This window comes from Ananas comosus, linkage group 15, assembly GCF_001540865.1.
Source record: "Ananas comosus cultivar F153 linkage group 15, ASM154086v1, whole genome shotgun sequence".
NCBI lineage: Eukaryota > Viridiplantae > Streptophyta > Magnoliopsida > Poales > Bromeliaceae > Ananas > Ananas comosus.
The window spans coordinates 10,682,903-10,707,921 of record NC_033635.1 but is presented as its reverse complement, the minus strand read 5'-3'; the positions used below and the strand labels follow the sequence as shown (position 1 = coordinate 10,707,921).

The 25,019-nt window shown below is 33.7% G+C and overlaps 4 protein-coding genes across 4 annotated transcripts in view; all 4 read right to left on the bottom strand.

Moving 5' to 3' along the window:
* Window positions 713–7,330, bottom strand: LOC109721087 (formin-like protein 5). The gene is made up of 8 exons (XM_020248505.1): window positions 7,321–7,330; window positions 6,061–6,683; window positions 5,059–5,114; window positions 4,929–4,974; window positions 3,345–3,428; window positions 1,619–1,726; window positions 1,304–1,383; window positions 713–1,142 (listed from the first exon to the last, which is right to left on the bottom strand). The coding sequence occupies exons 1-8, from the start codon at window positions 7,328–7,330 to the stop codon at window positions 1,004–1,006; spliced, it is 1,146 nt and encodes a 381-aa protein (XP_020104094.1). The 3' UTR covers window positions 713–1,003.
* Window positions 8,872–12,309, bottom strand: LOC109721626 (peroxidase A2-like). Its single transcript, XM_020249331.1, has 4 exons — window positions 12,036–12,309; window positions 11,575–11,766; window positions 9,579–9,741; window positions 8,872–9,491 (listed from the first exon to the last, which is right to left on the bottom strand). Exons 1-4 carry the CDS (start codon window positions 12,255–12,257, stop codon window positions 9,067–9,069), a joined length of 1,002 nt encoding a protein of 333 aa, XP_020104920.1. The 5' UTR covers window positions 12,258–12,309; the 3' UTR covers window positions 8,872–9,066.
* Window positions 16,835–22,224, bottom strand: LOC109720922 (peroxidase A2-like). Its single transcript, XM_020248285.1, has 4 exons — window positions 21,995–22,224; window positions 21,495–21,686; window positions 18,162–18,324; window positions 16,835–17,576 (listed from the first exon to the last, which is right to left on the bottom strand). The coding sequence occupies exons 1-4, from the start codon at window positions 22,211–22,213 to the stop codon at window positions 17,152–17,154; spliced, it is 999 nt and encodes a 332-aa protein (XP_020103874.1). The 5' UTR covers window positions 22,214–22,224; the 3' UTR covers window positions 16,835–17,151.
* LOC109721086 (putative F-box protein At3g52320) overlaps window positions 24,324–25,019 on the bottom strand; it is a 1,780-nt gene continuing 1,084 nt past the window's right edge. Inside the window, exon 2 of the mRNA XM_020248504.1 lies at window positions 24,324–24,335. Within this exon, the coding sequence (XP_020104093.1) occupies window positions 24,324–24,335 (12 nt within the window). The remainder of the gene's footprint in view (window positions 24,336–25,019) is intronic.

Genomic DNA, 25,019 nt, shown 5'->3' with positions numbered 1-25,019 from the left:
GATATGAACAGTAATATGAGTTTGAAAGAAAAAAAACTCTTTTTAAACTAAAATTATTTAATTTGTAAAGAAGCAGTTGAGCGGATGTGAATTAAAAAAAAAAAAAACTTTAAATACCACCATGTAGTTTTACACTTTCTCACTTCAAAATTATGTGATTTAAAATATATCAATTTAATACCCTGTGATTTTACCTTTCTCTTTTTATTATTCATTCTACTAATTTTTTTTTATTAAATCAGTGATAAAGTTAAAACTAAAGAGTATTAAAGTAAATATTCGATAAATCTAGATGAGGTATTTGAAGTTTTTTATATATAATTTAACGAAATATTAACAGAGGAGCTGACAAATAAAAAAAAAGCTACAAAATACTAACTTGATACACTTTAAACCATATGGTACGAAAGTGAGAGAGTGCAAAACATAGGGGTGGTATTTGAAGTTTACCCATAAAAAAAAAAAAAAACAGTTGAAGGGCCTAGTCCTAACGAGCATATACGTGAGGGGGTCTTCATACATTTTTGCAAACGATAAGCTAGTAAATATCAAAGGGTTGCTGTAGCTACATGATCTCATCTCAGATGTTAAACAACTCAAACTGATGCTAAAAATAATAATAATAATAAATCATTCACATTTCTAAACACTTCATGCATGTTAAAATATTGCATATTCAAAATGGTAAGATCATAGAGAAACCCTGTGCTCAAACTCAGAAAAAAAAAAGATTTGATCCTTCTCTCTATGATGATGAATCACTTCAAACATGCAACATTTACACTCCACTAGGAGCTCAGAAAGTAGAAACTAATTAACACTATGCAGCAGATGCTGCGAAAGAACAAAGGAACATCAAGCATTGGATATACAAGTGCATCCTACAAATCCTAACCTATAAATTGCTCTGTACAAGCCCTTATTTTTCTTGTTAGAATTGTTTAAATTCACGGATTATGCGATTAAAAGCAGGCGAAGTTACTCAGTTTCGTGTCGCGCTGTCTCAAGGTTCGGAGGGAGGAGGAGGGTGAGCCTTTCTCTGTACCTCTCGATCCGTAGTCGGCGCTCTTTGCTCAACCTGCAGAACCGTAGATTGGAACTCATTATACTCGATCCCTTCTTTTATGATTGCGATTAATAATCTGATATAACAAACATAACAAGCAAAAAATGAGTCTTCGAAAACAAAATTGTTTCTTCGAAAATCAAGTTTATAATTATTAAATCTAATGGCATACTTTTTCTTATTGACTCGTATGCAGCTCAATAAATAATTATACCATAGAAAGAAATTGGAACTCACCGAGCACGAATCTTTTTACCACGCTTTATGTGCTCATTTAGTAAATCTTGTGTGGATAACTCTTCGGCAGAGCGTACATGCTGCAAGAGGAAATAGAATAATCACACATTTCACATATATGACCCGAAAAATACAAATTTAGAAAACATTAGTATCTTCTAGAATTTGTCATGGTATAAGAAGAAAAGATGAGATTACTGCAATGAAATAATCTATTATCTTCGTGCCTGTCGGCATACTACCGCATGTATGAAATCAAAACGAGATATTAATACAATTAAGATGGCAAATCAATATTGAAAATGAACCTCTTACATTGCTTTCGTCATCCTTATCGCCATTTGCATCGTCCCTCAATATGCTAGCGTCAATCATAGAAGCAGGCAAGGGTTTTGGAAGCTCAACACTGTTTCCAATATTTGGCTGAAAATGAACAAACGAATTAGTCACAAATAGAATGGAAAACGAAACGATAAGAGAGCCATCAGTCCTGAATAATAAAAATTAAACACAGAGTAACAAATTATGTAAAGTTAGGAAAGACAATTGGCTTTGTTGACTCTGATTGAAGCGAAGGCCATGCAAAATACAGGAAGGTGGGAAGAGCTGTACAGTAATATGTCCAGGCCACTGATAATAATTGCCGATCAAGTTGACTCCATTATGACCGGCTGCAAAGGTTAAAAAAGCAGATGAGTGGTGCTGGTGGACTTGGGCAATAGCTTGTTAGTTCAGTTGAAGGACACAAGCGAGAAGAATAAGGCCTTGATGGGAGACTGTTTCATGTAGTCTGTNGTCGGGAGGGGAGTTGTGCTGGTGGACTTGGGCAATAGCTTGTTAGTTCAGTTGAAGGACACAAGCGAGAAGAATAAGGCCTTGATGGGAGACTGTTTCATGTAGTCTGTAGCTAACACAACAAAAGTGAGCAGGGATTACGACACCACAGCTCGAGAGTGTTCATGTACTCTGTAGCTAATACAACGAAAGTGAGTAGGGATTATGACACCAGAGCTCGAGAGTGTTTCATGTACTCTGTAGCTAATACAACGAAAGCAAGTAGCGATTATGACACCACAGCTCGTTCACGTTCAGACCAAAAACTCAAAGCCAAACTGTGGAAGACAAATATCTGCATTAATATGTAGAATCAGTCAAAAGGAAATCAAATTCCAGACATGCCAAAGAAACTGCATTAGGAAGTAATGACATCAGAAATGACAAGTCGAAGCAGTTTCAAATCGGTTATTTCATGAATTAGCTCAGCACTTGGTCAACTCAACAAGATCCTTCAAAAATCGACTACGCCTATCATGCCTGGCTCCCAATAAAGGAAACAATACATTTTAGCACTCAGATGGATAGTCAACAGTTATTATCCACTTAAAGGGGCATATTTGGGCTTCAAATATACCTATGCTTTATTATAACTACAAGAATCAATAGAGATGTCCCTCGTAGATGTGAAAGGAATTCACTGTTGCTGTGCTCAGCAACAATTTGTCTTAAATAATTGATTTCTCCGATCCCACAGCCTCTGTTACTGGCAACATTTTTCAAAACTACTTATTTGTTCAATTCTCTTGCTGTTTTGACCATTTATTGTTCCTCAACTAAACAATCATAATAATTGATTTATCTGATCTCACATCCTCTGTTACTAATAAGAATTTTCCAATCTTTGCAATTTTCTATTTCTTTTGTTGATCTGATGAGAAAATAAATATTGTAAAAGCAATATCAAATACTATTTTGTGATGTAGTATATACAGCTGGTTTCAAATCTCAGAAGGCAAGACAACCAAGCAACATACAGATGGTGCAGAAAAATCCTTACTGGCAGTGGACATATGGTTCAGACTTAGGGTGATTCTAACTTCAAAATAAAGAGATCTTAACGTTTTCCAGAACTACCAAATAGCATCTGCCATACCAAGATTTTACTGAAACAGAAAGATGGAATGCAGGAACAACAGGAGTTCAACAGAAGTTTGGTCCTTGACATGGTAACCAAGTCTCAAATACAAAAAAGGTGTGTACGAACCTGACTCTCATGCGGCACACTATTTCGTAGCCAAGCTCGACAAAGGGAATATAAGGAGGGTGACTCGCTATCCAAAATCCGGACCTTCAAAACCGCAATAAAATCATGAGGTATAAACAACAAAAAGTATCAATAAAGAACATTTTGACATATTTGACAAGAGAAGTTTCCGTAAGTGTTAGCCAACAAATGAAGTGTATACACACAAGTTTTATTTTCTCACAGGCAAGTAAACTGACTTGATTAAAATAATAGATTTCATATGACAAGGTGCAACATTAAATGCTTGTAATGTAAAGAATGTCATGTGAGCATTTTCAGTGAAAAACTTCATTCGAAGATGAAAAAACAAAAGTAACATTCTGTCAGCTAGCTTGGATAACTAATTGTGAAAGGTAATGGCTAAACATCCTTCCCTTGTACGACAGAAAAATATCTATACGATGTTGTCACAAAAGTAGGCTTTGGTTTGGTCAACCAGGATAGAAGGTCTTTATCACACGTTTAATACTGTATATAGTACCATGGCTTGTTCATAATATCCCTGAAAGCATAACCATTAGTAAAATGGCTTAAAACACCCTTCATCCACTATCTATGTCAAAATATAACAAAAATCTACTGAAAGAAACAGTTTAAGACTTGTATCAGACAGTTTTAGTCAACATATCTTTCATCTATTAGTGCTGTAAAAAATAAATTGATATAAAGCATGCCCGTGCCCTTTCCCATTTCCTCTCTTAACTTGTTTCATTTCTGTTTGACTTCCTTCTCTGGCACTGCGAACTTTTGCCACCACTTCAGTTTAAATCGCCAGTAAAGTTATCTCATGCACAACATTCACAACTAATAAAAGCAAGTTCATGAAGACTATAGATATTTCACCATCCTAGACTCCAAATCCGGAAAAAAACTAACCCAACCATACCTTGTTTAACATTTACTAATTTCTCTTCCAATGTAGATTATATTTCCCCATATGATATTGAAAATTCCACCTATTAAAGATTTTAAGAAAATATTCTCCCCTTCATTTAAGATGTCACCATGCATAAAGTTACCAAGCATGTTTCTTCATAAACGTCCAAATTCTGGACAAACTTCCTCTATGTAAAATAGGAATGTCTGCATAGAGAATATCAGGATCCTTTGTGATATAGAGGATTAAATCTGTTCATCACTTTCAACCATCTTAAGAACATCTGCCGACTAGTGCCTAGTTTGGGAATGCTTCAAATCTGGTTGCTTTGATACATGAGAGGACCGAAAAAGTTTTGGAAGCGCAAGCTTCCCTACTCTGATGCTAAAAAATGCTGGTGGGAACTGCTATCGGAGAAGCATCAGCCGATGGTGTTTCCCAATTCCCACCATCGTTTTATAGCATTTGAGGAGGTAAGTTCCAAAGCACTCCTGAACTTTTTGAACCCTCTAAAGCATTAAAGAGGGTGTTGCATGGCTACTGCATTACCTAGTTAGGCCTAAATCTGGTCAAACAATTTCCAAGAAGCATAATTAGCTTATTCCATGCATTGTTATCCCAACTCTAACTTTCAAAACTTCGGAAACTTGTAATGATTTACTTACTTTTCGGCTGTGAATTGTCATCAGAGTATCTTCTCCGCTCCTATCCCTGCAAGAAGTTTGACACACATAAGTGCCTATGTCCAATAAGAAAATTCAACCGAGTAGACCAATGTTGGATCTTGCATATTACCTCTCCTTAGAGTTGCCATAATCATGAGCTGAAGATACGGTTGGCAACGAGCAAACCTAAGCAAGTTAGACATACAAAAGAATTTATCTCAACAAAATGATCTGTGAAACAAATAAAATGGAAAGGAACAAGACATTGTTAACTCAAAAAAAAACAAAAGGAAAAAAAAACACACAACCATGCATTCTTGGAAACCTAGTACTTTCATTATTTTTCACCCTGCAAAAAAACATATATATCCACTCTCCTGGAAAGTATCTAATACAATAAGGAGAGAAAATCTACAATTACTTGTGTAGAATTGAATCCTATCATAATGAAATACACCGAGAAGTAGTGAAACTTAGGCTTATCATTCCCCTACAAAAGTCCAAATTCCTAACGTAGATGAATAATTGAAAATTTACAAAGAAAGCACATACATTCACCATGATATTTTCCCCTATAACATTTCATTACTGAAATACACCTCTCTCCCTTTCCCAACCGAAAAACTAAGAAAGAAACAATCTTTAAGACTATTTGAAGTGCAGAATCAGAAAAAGCTACCACAAGATTAACATAAGACAGAGTCCTCAAACATCTCATTCAAGTTCAATCTTTGTTAGGTGAAAATGTATAAAGCTTACCTCAACCATCACCCACCATTTGAATTTGACTATCTAATCTTTAAAATTTTGATTTTTACTATCTGACCTTTTAATTTATTTAATTTGATCCAATTAGTGACTCTTTATCTTCAAATTTTGAATGCCTCATTAATCTTCACGGGTTTACACAGTATGCTTTATATAATTTACATAACTATAAATTTATTAAAGTAAACAATTAGTTTAAATTCTGTATCCGAAGAACTGCCGAATTATTTGGGTACTAAAATTGAAATTTTGAAAGGTTGGGTAGTCAAATCAAATAGCCTATAGTAGAGAAAAGTTTTATACGTTTTTTACGGCTTTATTAACTGAATCTAATGAAAGAGAGAGTTGAAAGAAAAGAAGAGACCTTAGAATGAGCAGCAGCAGGAACGCCCTTCGGAGGCACCGCAAGCGAGACCACGCCGCTGCCGCCTCCTCCAGCGGCCGCGACTGGCCTAGCTATGGCGAGCGGCGGCAGGGGCTGCTGCGCCTGCATCGGCGGCGGCCTCATCGCGTGCGCCGCCGCGTGATCGGGGACGCCGTACACGAAGGGCCGGGCCTGGGGGGCGGCGGCGGCGCCGGGGAGGTTCATGACGGCGGTGGGGCTCGCGTTGGGGATGTACCCGGCGGGGTTGGCGACGGTGACGGATTGGTCCAGGGGCGGCGGCGGCGCGCGGGAGGAGGGCTTCGGGGGGAAGCCGATGCCGCAGAGGGCGCGGTGGTGGGAACCGGCGGCGACGGCGACTGCGACGGGGTAGAGCTGCGGCGGCGGCGGCGGGGGAGGAAGGGGGAGGGGGGGAAGGGGAGCATAGGGTTTCGGAGAGAGGAGAGGGAGAAGGAGCGCGGGTGGGAGGGGAGGGAGATGGGGAGGAGAGAGGTATGGTTGGTGGGGATGAGACGGAGAGAGAGGAAGGGAGGCGGGCGGCGACGGTTCGAGGGGCCGCGGAGGTCGACATTGCGCGTGAGATTTTTCATTTTCTTTCTTCTCTTCTTTTTGGGTTTGGATTTAACCGCACTTTATCTCACGGTAAACGAAGAAGGTGGTAAATTGCCACATAGCCCCAGACATTCAAAAGAAATGTCTTTTTGGTCCTAAAATTTTCATTTCCGCATAGGAAATGTTTAATGGGTATGGAATATCCTGAAATTTTATCCGAACCAGAACCCGAATAGAAACGGATATTTTCGATAGCTAATTAAATGGTATGCGATTCGATATGGATATTAAAAATAGAAATTCCACGGATAGATTTTGACTGTACCCAACCCGAACGCCGAACCCGAATACCGAATTTATTTGGTATTATACTATATATATCATATATATATAATATATATAAAATATATATATATTATATAATATATAATATATATATATATATATAATAATTGATGTTATTTTTGAATTTGTATTTTAAAAATTTAGATTTAATATAATATATTTTGAAATATTGAAAAAAGAAATAATTGTTTCGTGTTCAAATTTTCGGGTTTGGGTTTTAGAATTTTGGTCGGATTCGGGTTTGGATATGAATTTTTAAATCTGTCGAGCTCGGGTTAGGGTGCGGGTCTCGGGTTTGAAGTCGGGTTCGGATTCGAATTTTTAAAAATCCGTCCCGAATCTGACCCGTTGACATCTCTATTTCCACACTAATTGTCCCTAAATTTTTAACAATTTTTCTTTAGTTCTTTTATACAAGAGAAAATTTCAAATACCACCTATGTGGTTTCACACTTTCTTATTTTGGTACCCTATGATTTGTGTATCAATTTAGTACCCTGTGATTTCATTTTTTTCTTTTTATTATCCATTTCACCATTTCTTTTTCGTTAAATCAGTGACAAAGTTAAAACTAAAGGGTACTAAAATGAAAATTCGATAAACCTAGGTGGATATATAAAGTTTTTTATATATAATTTAACGAAATATTAACGGAGGAGCTGACGAAAAGAGAAAAATAAAACCACAAGATATTAACTTGATATAATTTAAACCACAGGGTACTAAAGTGAAAAAGTGCGAAACCACAATGGTGGCATTTGAAGTTTACTCTTTATATAAAGAACAAATTTTAGGTAAAAAGTACGAAACTTATCATGGATCATTTGGATTTGCCTATCCAATTTTTCAAAATTTTAAATTTGTTTGATTTTAATTGGTCAATGGTACTTTGACTTAAAAATTTAAGTTAATTATTTATTTAACAGACTTATAGTTGTGAAAATTATATAAAATATACTAAATGAATCTATTGAAGATAAATGACGAATTAAAATTTTGAAGCTAAAGTGCCGCTGATTGATTCAAATCAAATAAATTGAAAGATTTGATAGTAAAATTAAAATCTTGAATTTTAATTATTTGAATTATAGATCATTTTGAATGGGCCATTTAATCTTTTAAAATTTTAATTTTATTATCTAATCTTTCAATTTATTTGACTGGAGTCCGTTAACGGCACATTGATTTAGAAACTTGAATACTATATTTATATTTATGAGTATAATTAATATATTTTATGTAATTTTTCGAAATCATAAATTTAGTGGAGTAAGTAATTACTTAACTTTTGAGAATAAAAAGGTCACTACAACAGAATTAGGTTATAGGGACACATGTTTGGAACACTTTTAAGTAAGTGTCCCATTTATGTTAAAACTTAAAAACACATCTACTAATGCCTAAATACAAAGCCCAATCCAACCAAAAAAAAAAGATTACTCAACTCAACTCACCACACCTAGTCCATTTGGTCCGATTACAAACAGAAAAGAAAAAAAAAAAAGAAAAATCAATTACCATCTTTTCTTCTCTCTTCACTCAATCCACTGAAATTCTAGAGGAAGAGCCTTTACTGTCGTCCTCCTCCGCTACCGCAGCCAACGAGATAGAGTTTTGGCGGTTGCTAAATGCTTAAATAAGTGTTGGTAAATTAGCAGCACTTTTTTAGGTTATAGCGACACTCTTTAACTGTCACTATATACCTAGCGATCCCACATATAGCAACACTTTTTAAAAGTGTCGGTAATTTTAGCTAGCAGCACTTTTTTAACATGTACCTACATTTAAAAGTGTCGCTATGGACCGTTTTTGTTGCAGTGGGTTAATTTAAAAATTTTGAATAATAATAAACCCCTAAAATTTAATGGTATCGATCCATACAATTAACTTGTTCATAACACTCCAAAGAGCACTTAAAGCTCCCCTCTTTATTTCATTAAAAAAAAAAAAAAAGAGAAACAAATAATTTGTTGTACACATATGCTCTCTCATTGAGAACACAATTATATTTTTCATTTTACACATACAATAAATTTGTCACACACCTTTGAACTTATTCAACCGATGCAAAATTTTTTTTGTAAAAATCCTTCAACTTCCATTTATTTTTCTGCAATTACTTCTAATCTCCCCTCGACTCCCGGTTAACGGGCTTATATTCCCCATGTTGATCATCGACGTCGCGAACGCGCGAAAGAAGGTGCTCTTGCTGCTGGCGAAACTATTTACGATCGGTGCGGTGGTCGACGCCGCGTCCGACGACGAGAGCAGCTCCTGGTCGGACTGGAGGAGGCCGCGTTTGTTCTCGACATTGGAGTAGTAGTTTTTATCGAACTTATTGGGCGTGGTCGGGTCGAGATTGTTCAATCCGTTTAGGTTTGCATTTTTAGGGCAACTCTGCTGTAACGTAGCCAGATAGGTCGTGTCTAGGGTCGGGTCGGGTCGGCCTGTGTTGTTGAAGTTGTACAGGCGTTGGTTGAAGAACCGACATTGTGCTCGACCAAATGTGTGGGCACCTGTTAAATTATAGACCAAAATAAGATCAGAATTTAATATAAGACGAGAAAAATGTATGATTTTTGAGATTTTGCGGAGCGACTAACCCGACAAGGCGACGAGATCGGTGTCGCTGAGGCCGACATTGGAGAACTTGGACCGAAGTTTGCTTAGGGTATCGAAGGGGCTCGGAAGGTTCATGGCGCTAGCCAGGTTTGCCGTCGTGCTATCTCTTCTTCCCAACAACACGCTCCACGAAGGACCGCCAGACTGTCGACAACGTTAAGCGTTAGAGGTATCGAACATTAATTTATGCCAAACTATCAATCATATCTATCGCAGTTGGCTAAGAATTTACTAGTTAGTACCGAAAAAGTAACAAAGCAGATATCTTGCTACCTTTCTCTGTCTCTCTAAAAAGTAGGGCTAGATTTTACTGTTGGTCCTCAAACTATGAAGGGCATGATGCTTTGCCCTTCAAAGTTTAATATGTTTAATTCAATCTCTGGGTCGAACTTCTGAAATTGATAGAATAAAATCCCGCAACCTATTTTAGTTGGCTAGAGGCTAATATGTCGTTGACGTGGGAGTAATGTATCTTAATTATTATTTTGTGATTTTGTGATTCATTACATTATTATATTTTTGGCACAAATGCAGCACATCAATATTTATTAGTTAAATATGACTGTGGGACTTAAAATTTCAGAACTAAAAGTATGGCCATTAATACTTTATTAAAAATATTTTTTATGGCAGTAATTAATTGCTAAAAGTCAGACAATGATATTTAATTAAATATTATTGTCTATATTGTTTTATTAAAATAAATACATCTTAAAGTATCTTAATCTTAAATTTAGAGTTAAGTATTTGTTTGGATCTGCTCCACCGTGTAATGATGTTTAATTAAGTGTCGTCGTCTGAGTAGTTTTATTTTTTAAAAAACTACAACATTAAATTACCATAAATATGTTAAAACCGAAAAGTATCAATTTGAAACTTCTATTTTTGAGGCTCAGATCGATCGTTATGTTTCTGCTTCTAGCTACAACAAAAGCACTTTCTTTTTATTTTATTTTTTTTTTCAACCAAGCACACTCTAGCTACTTGAAAACTTACTTTTAAATTATCGTATCAAATAATTCTTTTAAATTAATTTGAACTCTTCTCTAACACATTAATAACTCCGTGTTAAAACATTTATTAAGATGTATATAACCTGGTCATATTTTTGACTTGTCAAAGGTATTATTATCCACAGTTTTTGAAGTTAGCATTGCATAAATAACCACACATTAAATATTATAAAATTGACTAAGTAAGAAAAGGTCACGTCTAGAAACACTTGTATTTAATTATTTCTTAAGAAAATTAGTTACGACTGAACAGTAATTAATGATTAATCTTTTGTTCGAATACATGTTTTTTAATGCATACAAAATTAAAGATTTAGTGAGAAATAATAAAATCACTTTGATCATTAAATTATACGTACGTGTTTCATATATATCTCTTCCATGCATGCAAAAATCCTCTCCATGCATCATATATACCAAGTGTTATCTCGTGAGATAAACTCTCAATGTATATCTTGTTCAAATTTTAGTCAATTTATACTCTTAATTTGAAGAATTTTAAATTAATTAATGTTGTTTATTTCATTGAACACGCGAAAAACAAGCTAAGGACTCGCTCATAATAAGGTAAAAAATGTATAGAATTTTACCTAAACTTTTGCCCATTTTAATTTAACCACCCAATCTTTTAAAAACTTTTGCCTATTACTGATTTTAAATGAAACTATAATTGCATAACTTTTATGAAACATACTAATTAATGATCAGGCTCGTAAAAATAAACAATACACTCAAATTTTAAAGTTTAAAAGTCATTGAATTACTCAAATCAAAATTCTTAAGGATTAGATAATTGGATCAAAATGGGTCATAGTTCAGATATGTTCTTTTTTCTAATGAAGTGAAAGTGCTCTTTGAAAGAATTAGTCTTAGAACTTTCCTTTGTGTAGAAGGGTCAATATGTAGGACTTTAAGGAAACGCGGGAGAAAATCGGAGTAGTGATGGTACTAGGAGATGGCTTACCAGATCCACAGAAGCTTCAGATGCAAGGGCGAGGATATCGGCGCACGAGACCACGCCGGGACAAACATTCTCTATCGCCGCCTTGATATTGTCCACCACGGGGAACCCGCGGGCCGAATTGTTGTTCGCAGGCGCGCTCTTCTCGCTCTGTATCGTAGGGGTACTGTCTAAGAACAACGATCCATCACAACCCTGTGAATTTCATATTTCATTCGATTTGTTAGCGCGAGAGGAAAAGACCAATAAATACTCGCGAGTTATATAAATGATAGTGATATTATAAGCAAAGAAGAAATTGTTATATAATAAATTTGACAAGATTCAGTGCTTCTAATTTTTTATTGACATGTCATATTTGTACCGTTGGTATCATTATCTCATGCGCGAGTCTAAAATTTAATCTACATAAAAATTTGTTGTCGAGAAAGATAGGAGAGGCGAAGGTGAAAACGATCGAGTACTTGGACAAAGCAGTCGTGGAAGAAAAGGCGGGTGAGGCTCGCGTAGATCCTAACGTCGGACTGATGCGCCTGCTTGATGACGCTGGTCACGATAGCCGACACATTCGGGCACGTGCGATCGTAGAAGGTGGAGCTCAGTTGAGCTTCGGAACCGCGAAGCAGAAGAACAGCGAAGATGGTTAGAACTACTGAAGAAAGAGAAGCAGAATAATTAGACAACATTTTCTTCTTCTTATTCTTCTTCTTGTTATATGACCAGTACACTAGCTTGTGTGGTTTGGAATGAGGGTTCAGAGGCATAGTTATATAGTGAAGGGTAAGGGTTTTGGGGGGCCATGCAACTTAAATTGAGGGGGTTGAGCTTGCTTGGTAAGCATTTGAACATTCCAAGTTGGTGTTCTAAAAGCAGTGCAATGACTTTTCCAACACAAATTGGGCATGGAAATGGTCTCTTAGCCTCCTAAGGAGGAGGGTTCCTTGTCATGCCCAGGACTCTTCTGTAAAATTTTTATACTGAATACAATAAAAAATATACTTTTTTTTACCTAGAAGTCTATCTCGAATGTGTATAGATTCGTCGTATGAACATAAGCTCCTTTCTCCAAACGAACAGAATTTCTTCTACATATTTAAAAATCTCGGTTCTATATTCCTACTTATAAATATTTTATATCAATTCTCTACACTATCATGTGGATTGGAAATTAAGGCAACCAACAAAGAGGGACATCTCAACAAAAAATTGATTAGGTAAGTTCTTGTTTAGTATTATTGTCATATATTTTTGCTTTTCTTTATAGATAAAAACTTTACATAGTTGTTAGCTTGTTTGTAATGCAGCTCAGTTAGATGCCAACAAAGGTCATAAAAATGCCAAATAAATTCAAAACATAAGTGTTGAATAGATGAATGAGTAACAGTGTTCTCTGACAACTTAAATTTTTGAAGAACAGCGATTGTTTTACATTCTTTAACATTGTATGAGAGCAAGAGGTCAATACTTCGAGTCTTCCTAGCTAGGTTTCTAGTATTACCTAGTTTTCTCTTATTCACGAGCTAGTCCAGATATGAAGAGGCTTGTTTCGAATATGTAACTTGTAAGAAACACCGTTTTCTGATATCTTAAATTTTGGAAGACGATGATTATTTCACATTTTTTAACCCAAAAAAATGACCACTACATATGCTTTTGTTTTTTGTTTACCAAATTTGCTTAAGTTTATTACTTACAAGCGCTCTATCATTCACTCTCATTCTTCATTGCGTATAATTTGTGTTCGAATGACACAAACGAGGCCTAAAATTGTAAGATAGTCCCTGAACTCATGAAAAATTCCGATTTGCTCACTATACTATTTAGATTAGATTTTGAACTTGTCTAATATCTTAGGACATCATTCTTGGGTTTATTTTCCACACAAAATTCTCTGTCATTAATCAATTTATAATTATAACTTTAATAGAGGTTGAAAACTAAGTACAAAACCCACACTTTGTCGAAGTCAATTGTTTAGAATTGAATCATAAATCCGTAAAAATTTAATATACACGATGATCATTTCATTAATTTTTAAACAAGTCATTTTGCTTTTATATAAGTTATGCAAATTATCCCTTTGAAAATATTGCACCGTTGCATGTAAACCCCAAATAATACAAATATATGCACTTTAATTACCTCCCTAAATAATACAATAATTGTTTCGGTTGCTTATTTTTACAGAAGTTTTGCAAAACAACATGTTGAGTGTAGAACATACATAAGTTTTGCAATTAATTAAACATGCAACAATTTGTTTTTATATTCTAAAAGGGTTATGTATACATGGAACATGATATATTCGGGGGTAATTAAGGTGCATTTATTTTTCGTTTTTTTATTATTGTTTTTAAAAAATATGGCATGCGTGCACATGTTATCGCAAAGATCAATATATCCAGGAATATATATAAAATGTATGCGAAATTAAGAAGTATCACATTATAATATTCAAAATTGGTTTTATACAATATTAGTTACCTAAAAGATCAAGTTATTAGAAAATGGATTCAGAAATATTAATTAATAGTGTAAATTAATTAAATTAGAGAAGTAATTAAAGTGTGTTGCCGACAATGCTAGCATTTTTTTTTATTAAAAAAGTTGAAAACAGTGTATTATTATATGCATATGGTTGGCACACGTGTTACAATTAATTGAACTTAAAATGACATAATGCTACTCTCTCTTCATTGCAATAAATTTCTCCTTATCACATGTGCGCACTCTCTCTATACCATTTCCATCATCATCTACATCAAAAAAGCAAACAAGTGAAGGATAATGACTTGGTTTCCCATGCATAAATGCAAAGATAAGCATGCTTTAGGATTAGGGATATTAATAATACCAACTACCAAGCCCTCGATAATCGATGAACAATGCGGTTGAACATGATTTATGGTACGTGAACTTTCTAAAATTTAAAATTTGTGAATTTTCGATATTATTTATTTAGTAATTAAGTGGTGAACAATGCTGCTGAAGATGATCTATGGTTTGTGAATTTTTCTAAAATTCAAAATTTGTGATTTTTGGTATTATTTATCTAGTGTAAAAGTAAGCGGTGAGCAATGATCGATGTTGAACATGATTTATGATATGTGAAATTTTTAAAATTTAAAAATTTGTGATATTTCGATATTATTTATTTAGTGATTAAGTAGTGAACAGTATTGTTGAACATGATTTATGGCATGTGGAACTTTCTAAAATTCAAAATTCGTGATTTTTGACAATATTTCTCAGCGATTATATAAGCGATCACAAATACACCTTATATTTACCGTCGAAAATTGTTAATTTTTAGACTACTTGGACACTAGATAAATAGTGTTGAAATTGAATTCTAGCTCCATTAATTCATGTCGATTTGAATTCCTCATCATCCAAAACCATGTGAAAGCATTGAGAACTTGGTATTTCTAAAAGTATTTTCTCAACTCTCTCAATAGATTTAAAATTTTCTACTTGAGTTTTCTTAATTAATTTGCAAATTGTGTACTTAGACACTACAATGCTACATTATCAATGATGTACCATGCAAGGGGTAAACATCAATGATTTGATTGATTATGCTATTTTGCAAGCAAGGTCATTAATGTCAAAGACAACAGCTATCTTGTCTTGGATATATAATAAGTTAGTTATTAGCGACTTACCAGATACATTAAATCTGATCAAATTTATTATGTAAATGTTACCTAGCTTCAACATACCTATTATTAAAAGATCACACTCACCATAGCCAATAATTAACTAGGTACTTGAAATTGAGTTACTATTTTAGTTTGTTTTGAACTAGATATTTTAAAGTTCTATTTCAATGAAAAATGTAGCAATCTAAGTATTTATTGAGTCCCCTTATGGTGCTTTCGAAAGCATAAATGATCAAGTTGGTGTTTCTAATTTTTTAACCCTTCGATTAAACCCTTTGACCATTTATAGCCCTTAGATTAATATTATTCTTTTAGGAGGACCACTATCATCCCAATTCTATAATTCTTAATTTAAGGGCCAAAAAGTCGAAAACACTAACTTCTTTATGCTTTCCAAACTATGTATAATAGCTCTACACGTATTTCTTTGTCATTATCTAATACACTCTCCCATCTTATATAATTAAGTAGGTCCAAAAGAGAAGTTATATTAAGTTTTTCCTCTAACATATTACACCATAGTAAGTGAATCCTATGCACCATATAAAGTCTTTTTTTTATTTTTTATTTTTATTTTTATATATTATAGATTAGGATTCAAAACTACAATTGCATTGAATATTATTTAATTTAAGCTTCTTAAGTAATCTCTGACCACACTCCTAAATTTTTATAATTTCTGTTCCAAACAAAAAACAGTTTGGAGAGTAACTAATAATAAAGTTTTTTCTTTTTAATTTGAATATCGAGATCGATTATCTTATTAATGAATGAAAAGAAAAATATTAAGCTAAGTTCCAAACAACAAGATCAATGTGGATGCATTGTACAAGTTGCAAATTTATTCTAGTAGTACAAAGAAATTGCAAACAATACTTAAAGCTCTTGTTTTTATTCCACTCGAAAACATACAAATAATTTGTCGCACTCTTTCCGAACATCCGATACTGTGCATGATGTTCCACACAAATAATACTTATCTCGATTTACAGGAGAAGATGAGAATAGAATCTGAGTTGGCTCATTCTACGTGTTCTCGCTGAGAACATGATTATTTGTCATGTACCTTACGACTTGTTCAGCTTAGGGCATGTTTGTTTCAACGTAAGTAAATTTTGAGTAGAAGTGGATTTTGAATTGAAGTAGAGTTTAGGTGAAAATTAATTCACTTCTGCTGTTTGTTTCTAACTGTGAAAGTGCAGTTCTGCCAGTTCTGCTATTTGTTTGGTAGAAAGTAGATAACGTAAAAAGTACAGTTCTCCGCTCCCTCCGTTTGTTTTATCGAAAATTATATAATCCCTATATCGCCGGTATACTTACCTCCTACGTGATATCATTATCTACTTGTAACTTATTAGTGAATAATAAATTATAATAAATAAAAAAATTAATATAATTATATATCTGTATAATTATAAAATAAAATTTTAAAAAATTATATTATCTGTTTGCATATAAATTATAATAATATAACAAATAAAATTTTAAAGTTAAAAAATTATTAACATTTAACAAATTAATTTTCATAATTTTCTAAAAATACAAATTAAACAAAAAATATATTAAAGCTTACCTAATCAAATTTGATCATATTTTAGACATACAATCAAAATAAAAAATTTAATTACTTTCACAATTGAGAAGAGTGTAACCGTAAGACATCAACCATAATTAAGTTCCCACTCTTGCCTCCTTTCACTTCACCGAAATTGACTTCGCCCCATGGGAAGGGCGAAGTCAATTTTGGTATTTTGGGTGAACTAAACTTTCGGCCGTAATAAAATTACAATAAACCAAACAACGGAAGTAGTCAGTTTTCACCGAAAATCACTTTCCCCTTCCCACTTCCACGGTTCCACCCCACTTCCGTGCAAACAAACAGACCATTAACTACAAAAATTTCCACACCAATATTTCTTCAGCTATCATTAACCACCCTGCAATTCTTCCTAATCTCCCCTTGATCCCCAGTTAATGGGCTTATATTCCCCATGTTGATCATCGACGCCGCGAAGTTGCTAAAGAAGGTGCTCTGGTCGCTGGCGAAGCTGTTTATGATCGGGGCGGTGGTCGACACCGCATCCACTGCAGAGAGCAGCTCTTGGTCGGACTGCAGGAGGCCGCGGTTGTTCTCGATGTCGAGGAAGTAGTTGTAGTCGAAAATGTCGGGCATGGTCGGTTCGAGATTGTTCAATCTGTTGAAGTTCGCGTTTTGCGGGCAGTTCTGCTGTAATTGGACCCGGTAGTCTCCGTTCAGCGTCGGGTCGGGCTGGCCCGTCCCGCTGAAGTTGTATAGTCGGTAGCTGAAGATCCCACATTGTGCTCGACCGAAAGTGTGTGCTCCTGTAAGTGTAAAATTTGAGAAACTTTTCTATATAACAGCTACACAGCATCATCTATGCTCCTGAAAATCACATAATTCTTTTTAAACAAGGGTTAATTTCATATAGATTGCTGCAAATATAGTGAATGATAAATTTATCCCTAAAAAGTTCAACTTTTATATGTTGTCCTTACAAAAGTCCTGATATTTTCAAATATACCCCTCTGATTTGTTACCGTTAGAGAAATCATCACAAATATATTCCTTATAATATAAAGAGATAAAAATGTCAAAAACTAACCAGAGTTAAGTATTTAATTTATGGTTAACTAAATTTTTCTGACGGATTCTAACGGCAAAGGTATATTTGAAAACAACAGGACATTTGCAGGGACAACATAATATTAAAAATAAATTTTGTAGGAATTTATTTTACCATTTACTATATTTGTAGGGATCTGTATGAATTAATCCAAAAAAATTGCAACAAAAATAATTTTTTTAAAGAAATTATTATGCAACCGGTATATTGGGGAGCCAAATGTGTTTGGCCGGAGACGGCGCATCATCTATATGACTGCTATATTTTAGATTCTTATAAAGACCTGATAAGGCGACGAGATCAGTGTCGTTGAGGCCGACGGCGGAGAACTTTGACCGGAGTGCCTGCAGGCTGTCGAAGGGGCTTGGAAGGTTTTGGGCGCCGGTCAGGTTTGCCGTTGTGCTGTCCCGCCTTCCCAGCAGCACACACCACTTGGGGCCACCAGACTGTCAACAACTTTACTTGCGAGTATTGCAGAATTGATATTTCTAAAGCAAATGTTGATCAGCGACAATATTTTTTATATGTTGTTAATATATATATATATATTATGGGCTAGGGCTACTATACTCTTATGAGTATAGTAGCTAGCCAGATTATATATATATAGAGTCCGGCTATGGTGCTTGTAAAAGCACCAATCACTTTGTGCTTGTAGGTTTTTAACCGTTAGATCAGCACAGTTGATCATTTACACCTGTTAGATTAAACTATTCAACCAACCACCCACTCAACCCTAGGAAGCCCACATCATCCTAACCACATATTTTTTAATCTAAAGGCTAAAAACTTACAAGCACCAATCTCTTGGTACTTTCAAAAACATAGGAGCTCAATTATATATATATATATATATATATATATATATATATATATATATATATACAATTAGGCTGGAATATTATTAATAGCACCAAGTTATTGGTGTTATTAAGTTTTCGGCCCTTGGATGAAGCGATCTACAATTAGGATGATAGTGGTCCCCTAAGGTTGAATGGGTGCATGGTTGGTTGAATAGTATAATCTAATGGCAAAAAATGGTCAAAGAAATTAATTTNTATACTCATAAAAGTATAGTAGCCCTACTATATATATATATATAGCAGGGCTGCTGTGCTCTCAGGAGCACGGAGGCTTCCGTGCTCCTGAGCCGTTTTCGATGATGGAGTTTCCGAATCGACGATCGGCTCCATTAAATTTGATCTAGCGTATTTGAAGTTTTTAGAAAATAATTTTTGCGATTTTTCGATATCATTTACCTAGCAATCGAAAATATTCAAAATCAATAATTTTTAACGGTTGAAAGTATGGAGCCTTCCATACTTCTAAGTCATTTTCGATGTTGGGACTTTCGAATCGACGATCGGCTCCGTAAAATTTGATCTAGAGTATTTGAAGTACCTAGAAAATAAATTTTATGATTTTATGATATCATTTGCCTAGTGGACGAAGGGGCTCAAAATCAACGGCTGAAAATAAAAATCTTACAAAACGTGATAATATTACATTAAAATTTTAGATCAAAGATATTGAACTTGTTTTATATAGTATAAAGAATTTTCTATCAAAATTTCACGTGATTTGGATATTTCTACACCGTTAAACTTGCAAACGGTTCACTACAGCCATTAAAATTATTGATTTTAAGCCCCTTCGATCACTAGACAAATGATATCGAAAAATCATAAAATTTATTTTCTAGATACTTCAAATACTCTAAATCAACTTTAATGGAGCCGATCGGCGATTTGAAAGTCGCAATATCGAAAATGACCTGAAAGTGCGGAAAGCTCCGTACTTCCAAAAGTATAGTAGCCTCTCTCTCTCTCTCTCTCTCTCTCTCTCTATATATATATATATATATATAGAGCTAGTCTTCTATACTATCTATAGTACCGGGGCTCCGATATTATAATCTCGTTTTCGATCTTAGGGTGTTTAAATCAACGATCCACACCGTTAAAACTGATCTAGGGTATTTAAAATTTTTAGAAATAAAATTTTATATTTTTTCGACATAGTTTACTTTATGATCAAACCATTTCAAAATTGTCAATTTTCAATGGCTATTATGGCGAGTTTGGTGTTTAACAGTGTAGAAGAATCTAAATTTCTTCAAATTTTGATAGAAAATACTTCAAACTATCTAGATTTAGGTTAACATTCTTGATCTTGAATTTAAAAGTCCTATACTCAAATTTTAAAAATTATTCAATTTCCACCGTCTATTTTGACATAATTTATTTACTAAGTAAACGATGTCTAAAAAAACTAAAAATTTATTCCTAAGAAGTTTATATACCCTAAATCATATTTAACGGTGTGGATCGTTAATTTGAACATCCTAAGATCGAAAACAAAACTATAGTACCGGAGCTCCGGTACTATATATAGATAGTAAAGTAGTCTAATTCTATATATATATATATATAGAGTTGGACTGAGCTACTATTAGTAGCAAAATTTCAATTGTTGCTACCAGTTTTTTAGCCTTTGGATCAATTCTTTTCATTATTTCTAACCATTGGATTAAATACTATAACCCAGTAGGGACCACTCAACCCCAGGGGGACCACTCATCTCTAACTAACTAATATCATTCTGACCCTATAATTTTTCATCCAATGGTTAAAAACTTGATAGCAAAAAGAGCGTTTTACTATTAATAGTATTCCAGCCTAATTATATATATATATATATATATATATATATATATATATATATATATNATATATATATATATATATATATATATATATATATATATATATATATATAAGGTAGCTTTAAATTTTAAAATTGCCTCTACAAACTAACACAGTGTTTAAACATCTAATTAAGAAGAATAAACTGGTCAAAATTTGACTTGTGTCATTATCAAAGGATCTTGTTATATGCGGTTTTACCATTAGTTAGAGCATATAACTAACTACCTTAATTAAATTATATAAGTTTAAGAGATAGAAGAGGTCACAACCTATTATTATTATTATTAAACATTAAACATGACTACAATGATTCTGGAAAAAAAATTTAAAAATTCCTAAAAGAATTAAATAACCTATGATTTTGCAATTATTAAATTTTAGCTGTGAAAAGGACTGTTAAATTCTTTGTTTGAAGAGTCAAATTAAAAAGTTTAGGATCCCATTTACAATAAATTAGACTGATTGGACCCATCTTAAAATTGTGAAAAAAGATTGGGTAAACTTCAAATTGCTCCCTATGTGGTATAACATATATTTTATTTTATGATTACCATCCCATGGTTGAAAAATTTGCACTTTACCCTCCTGCAGTTAATTTTTATTTTACCAAAAAAATTTTATATCGAATAGAATGACAAAGTAAAAGAAATTTTAAAAAATCATAGGATGACAAAATGAAAAATGCACTAAATCACATGATATAGTACTTAAGTATAACATTTTGATTATGGAGCGGCAAAATGAAAAAGCGTTATCGGAGGACAGTTATATATAGGAGGAAAATTTGAAGTTTATCCTAAAAGATTTTAAGTTTCAAATTTAAGTGAGGTTTGAAATTAAGGAAGTTAAATGTGAGAAAATATCGAATCGATGATACTAGCTAGCTAGCTAGCTAGGAAATGGCTCACCAATTCTACAGAAGCTTCAGCTGCGAGGGCGAGGATATCCGCGCATGAGACCACGCCAGGACAAGCATGCTCTAGTGCCTCTTTGATCGCGTCTACCACGGGAAATCCCCGTAAGGAATTATTGTTCCCAATCGCATTCTTCTCGCTCACTATCGTCGAGCTACTATCCAACAACAATGATCCATCGCAACCCTACAAACTCAGCAATCAATTTTGTCAAATTTGGTAGCACGTACGAAAGGGAAAAGAAATGATAGAGAGGCCGGTTGAAAAGAACGTATATGTACTTGTAAGTTGTGCATTCAGAGTAATACTATTAACGGAGTGAAAATAATTAATTATTGACTGAGTAGATACATTGAATTTAATTACTAGTTGCATGGCATATTAATTTGACTAGTGAAAATATTCAACACCATAGTCTCAATCTTAAAATGTATATACTTGAAATGTAGTTCGTAAAGAGGGGAAAGTTGTAGGAGGGCGAGGAAGAAGATTACTTGGACGAAGCAGTCATGGAAGTGAAGGCGATTAAGGCTCGCGTAGATCCGAATGTCGGATTTGTGTGCGTGCTTGATTACGCTGCGCACGATATGGTACACATCCGGGCACGTGTGATCGTAGAAGTCGGAGCTCAATTGAGCTTCGGTGCCGCGAAGTAGAAGTACAAAGAAGATGACTAGAGTTGTTGAAGAAATAGAAGAAGAATAAGATGACATTTCTTCTTCTTCTTCTTGTGTGCATTCTAATATAAATTCTAAAAGCATTATTTATAGTACAAAATTATTGAAAGGTGCAAAGGCATTTCCAAGGGTTCCTATTTGAGTAATATTTTGTAACTGTGCTCTCACTATCATGTCAATTGAAGGCAACAAAAAAGGAGGGGACCATCAAAAAATGATATGTGGGGTAAATTTGTATAGTACTCTCCGCATTTTTGAAAACAATTGCAATTTGGTTTCTGTGTTGTTTGTATTACACTTTAATCAGCTCACCTAATAGTTACTAAGTCCTAGTAAATATTGCAAGCTTAAAACAAAAAAAATGTAACTTAATTTGATTAGCACTTTCAAAGAGGTAATCTCAGAGATTAAAATCAAATGTGTTTATGGACAACCAATATATATACGTTTTACATAAAATGATATTCCTTAATTTTATGAGGCTTTACTTAGGAAAACTATGTTTCTCTTTCGATGCGAACGAGTTAATTTCTATATATTCTCTTTTACTATGATAAACTAGTTAAGCTCTACAAACTCCATACAAAAAAGGGCTTCCCCAACAATCTAGCAACGGTGTGTTTAAAAAAAGTTGCAAATTATTTGTATCTTTAGAGAGTTAGGTTTTGAGTTGGCCTAATTAATTGAACCAAAAAAGACATAGTGGTACTCTCTCTTTATTGCAACAAGTAGAGCTCATCACATGCCTTTTCCCTATCATCTCCATTTTCGACATCAAAGTAATCGAGTGAAGATAATGACTAGAGGTTTTCCATGCATGCATGCATGCATGGAAGGATTAAGACCCTCAATCTCCAAATGTAGTGACCACACTAATTATTGTTCACGGTTGAGTAAGTTACATATTGAATCTGATCAAATCTATTATATAATATAGGGTCAAATCTATTTATAATTTGCTTGTATTGGGTCTCATCTTTGCTATGCATTAATATGAGAGAAGATTGATGATTTTTTCCATCAATCTTAGGGTAAAACATAGGAAATTCTGATGACAAATTCATAATTATACAAATAAAACCTCTTTGAGTATTTATCCGGCAAGTTTTCGGTAGATTTTTTCAGCTTTAGGGAGAGAAAAAGAAAATGAATTACTCGCGAGAGTTTTTCTGTATTTTAAACTTTTTTTTTATTTGTTCTATTTCCTAGTTAGAGAGAAAAAAAAAAAAATCAAGAAGGTTGCGGAAGTTTTTCTGCATTTTAGACTTTTTTTCTATTTGTTTGTTATTAGAGCTAATTTAGCACTCCTATGATTGTGTGAGTTTAAAGGTTTGATTTTCATAGTAAATGCTTGATTAATTTACACTCAAATCAAGGTACATTTTAAATTTAGTTCAAAGCATAATCATTTGCCTTTTACGTAAATTATAATTTATGTCTCATCCCAATCATTTCTGAGGAGTTGGATGGGGACTGAAACTTTAAACCTGTCTCATCCTTTGGTAATTAATTATGAGCAATGCTAATTATACACTAAATATTGTTCATGTAAATTTTGTTGAATTAAATGGGCTAGTATTCTATTGTACGGCGGAAGGCCAAGTGAGCCGAGTCACATTGAAAATAGCGTGAGACGGGATTGGGTCAAGTTATATTCTCTAAAAATTTAAACTAGTAGAGAATAGTATTTAAATATATTTATATTTAACACTTTCCTCACATCTGAGCTCGAGAATTTTTATTAGGCCTATGACATGAATTTCTACTCTGATTGCATATTAAATAATACGAAATAATTGTTATTCTCTAAAAGTTTAAATTTTAGAGTACAATTAATGGCTATTTCATATATTGACTTAGAAAAAAAAAAGAATAATTTTGTATGTATTATCAATCAAAGCGGTTCAGAAATAATCCACATGCAGGGAGAAATAAAAAAAGAGAGTTTATATGTGTTTATGTGATGCGTGCTTGTGCATGTGAAATTGAAGCTCTACTTCATAATTATAATCTATTTGAGAGAGAGGGAAATGTTCGTTACATACAGCAAAAAAATAATATAAAAATTAAAGTACTATATTTATTTTTTTTAAAAATCATGTTTTATTGATTGTAATGATTCAATTATATTAAATTTTGCACAATTTCACAAAATACACTGAAATTGTGAAATTAAATCATTAAATAACTCACAATATCAAAGGGTCCCAACATATATAGACTTCCAAGGTTTGGGGGCTTTTCCATAAAATAGCTTCAGTAGAAAGGACAATTTTAAGTCACGTGAAGAGAGAATCTTTCTATAAAAAGATCGATAACGATCGAGAGCAATACTATTCATATATTCTGTGTATATAGGTGTAAAGTTCACATCCATGGAGCTTTTATGGTTCATATAATTTTAGTTATCTTGTGATCAATATTATTGTTTTCCGAACTAAAATCCGAGAGAGTTTTACCAATCTCTTAGATCTAGATGTATAAAATTTACAACCATATATATATATATATATAGAGTGAGGCTACTATGCTATCGGAAGCACGGAGCTTTCCGTGCTTCCACCTCGTTTTCGATGTTGCGACTTTCGAATCGTCGATCGGCTCCGTTAAACTTGATTTAGAGTATTTGAAGTACCTAGAAAATAAATTTTATGATTTTACGATATCATTTGCCTAGTGAACGAAGGGGCTCAAAATCAACGGCTGAAAATAAAAATCTTACAAAATGTAATAATATGACATTAAAATTTTAAATCAAAGATATTGATCTTGTTTTATATAGTATAAAGAATTTTCTATCAAAATTTCACGTGATTTGGATATTTCTACACCGTTAAACTTG

Excerpts from the sequence above, each read along its gene's own strand:
- LOC109720922 (XM_020248285.1), bottom strand. The coding sequence starts at position 22,213 with ATGTCATCTTATTCTTCTTCTATTTCTTCAACAACTCTAGTCATCTTC. Across the intron at positions 21,687-21,994 it reads TCCATGACTGCTTCGTCCAA|GGTTGCGATGGATCATTGTT; the intron begins GTAATCTTCTTC and ends CTGAGTTTGTAG. Across the intron at positions 17,577-18,161 it reads TGATCTCGTCGCCTTATCAG|GAGCACACACTTTCGGTCGA; the intron begins GTCTTTATAAGA and ends TTACACTTACAG.
- LOC109721626 (XM_020249331.1), bottom strand. The coding sequence starts at position 12,257 with ATGTTGTCTAATTATTCTGCTTCTCTTTCTTCAGTAGTTCTAACCATC. Across the intron at positions 9,742-11,574 it reads CTGAAGCTTCTGTGGATCTG|TCTGGCGGTCCTTCGTGGAG; the intron begins GTAAGCCATCTC and ends CGTTGTCGACAG. Across the intron at positions 9,492-9,578 it reads CGATCTCGTCGCCTTGTCGG|GTGCCCACACATTTGGTCGA; the intron begins GTTAGTCGCTCC and ends ATAATTTAACAG.
- LOC109721087 (XM_020248505.1), bottom strand. Across the intron at positions 5,115-6,060 it reads CTGCTGCTGCTCATTCTAAG|GTTTGCTCGTTGCCAACCGT; the intron begins GTCTCTTCTTTT and ends TAACTTGCTTAG. Across the intron at positions 4,975-5,058 it reads TATGGCAACTCTAAGGAGAG|GGATAGGAGCGGAGAAGATA; the intron begins GTAATATGCAAG and ends AACTTCTTGCAG.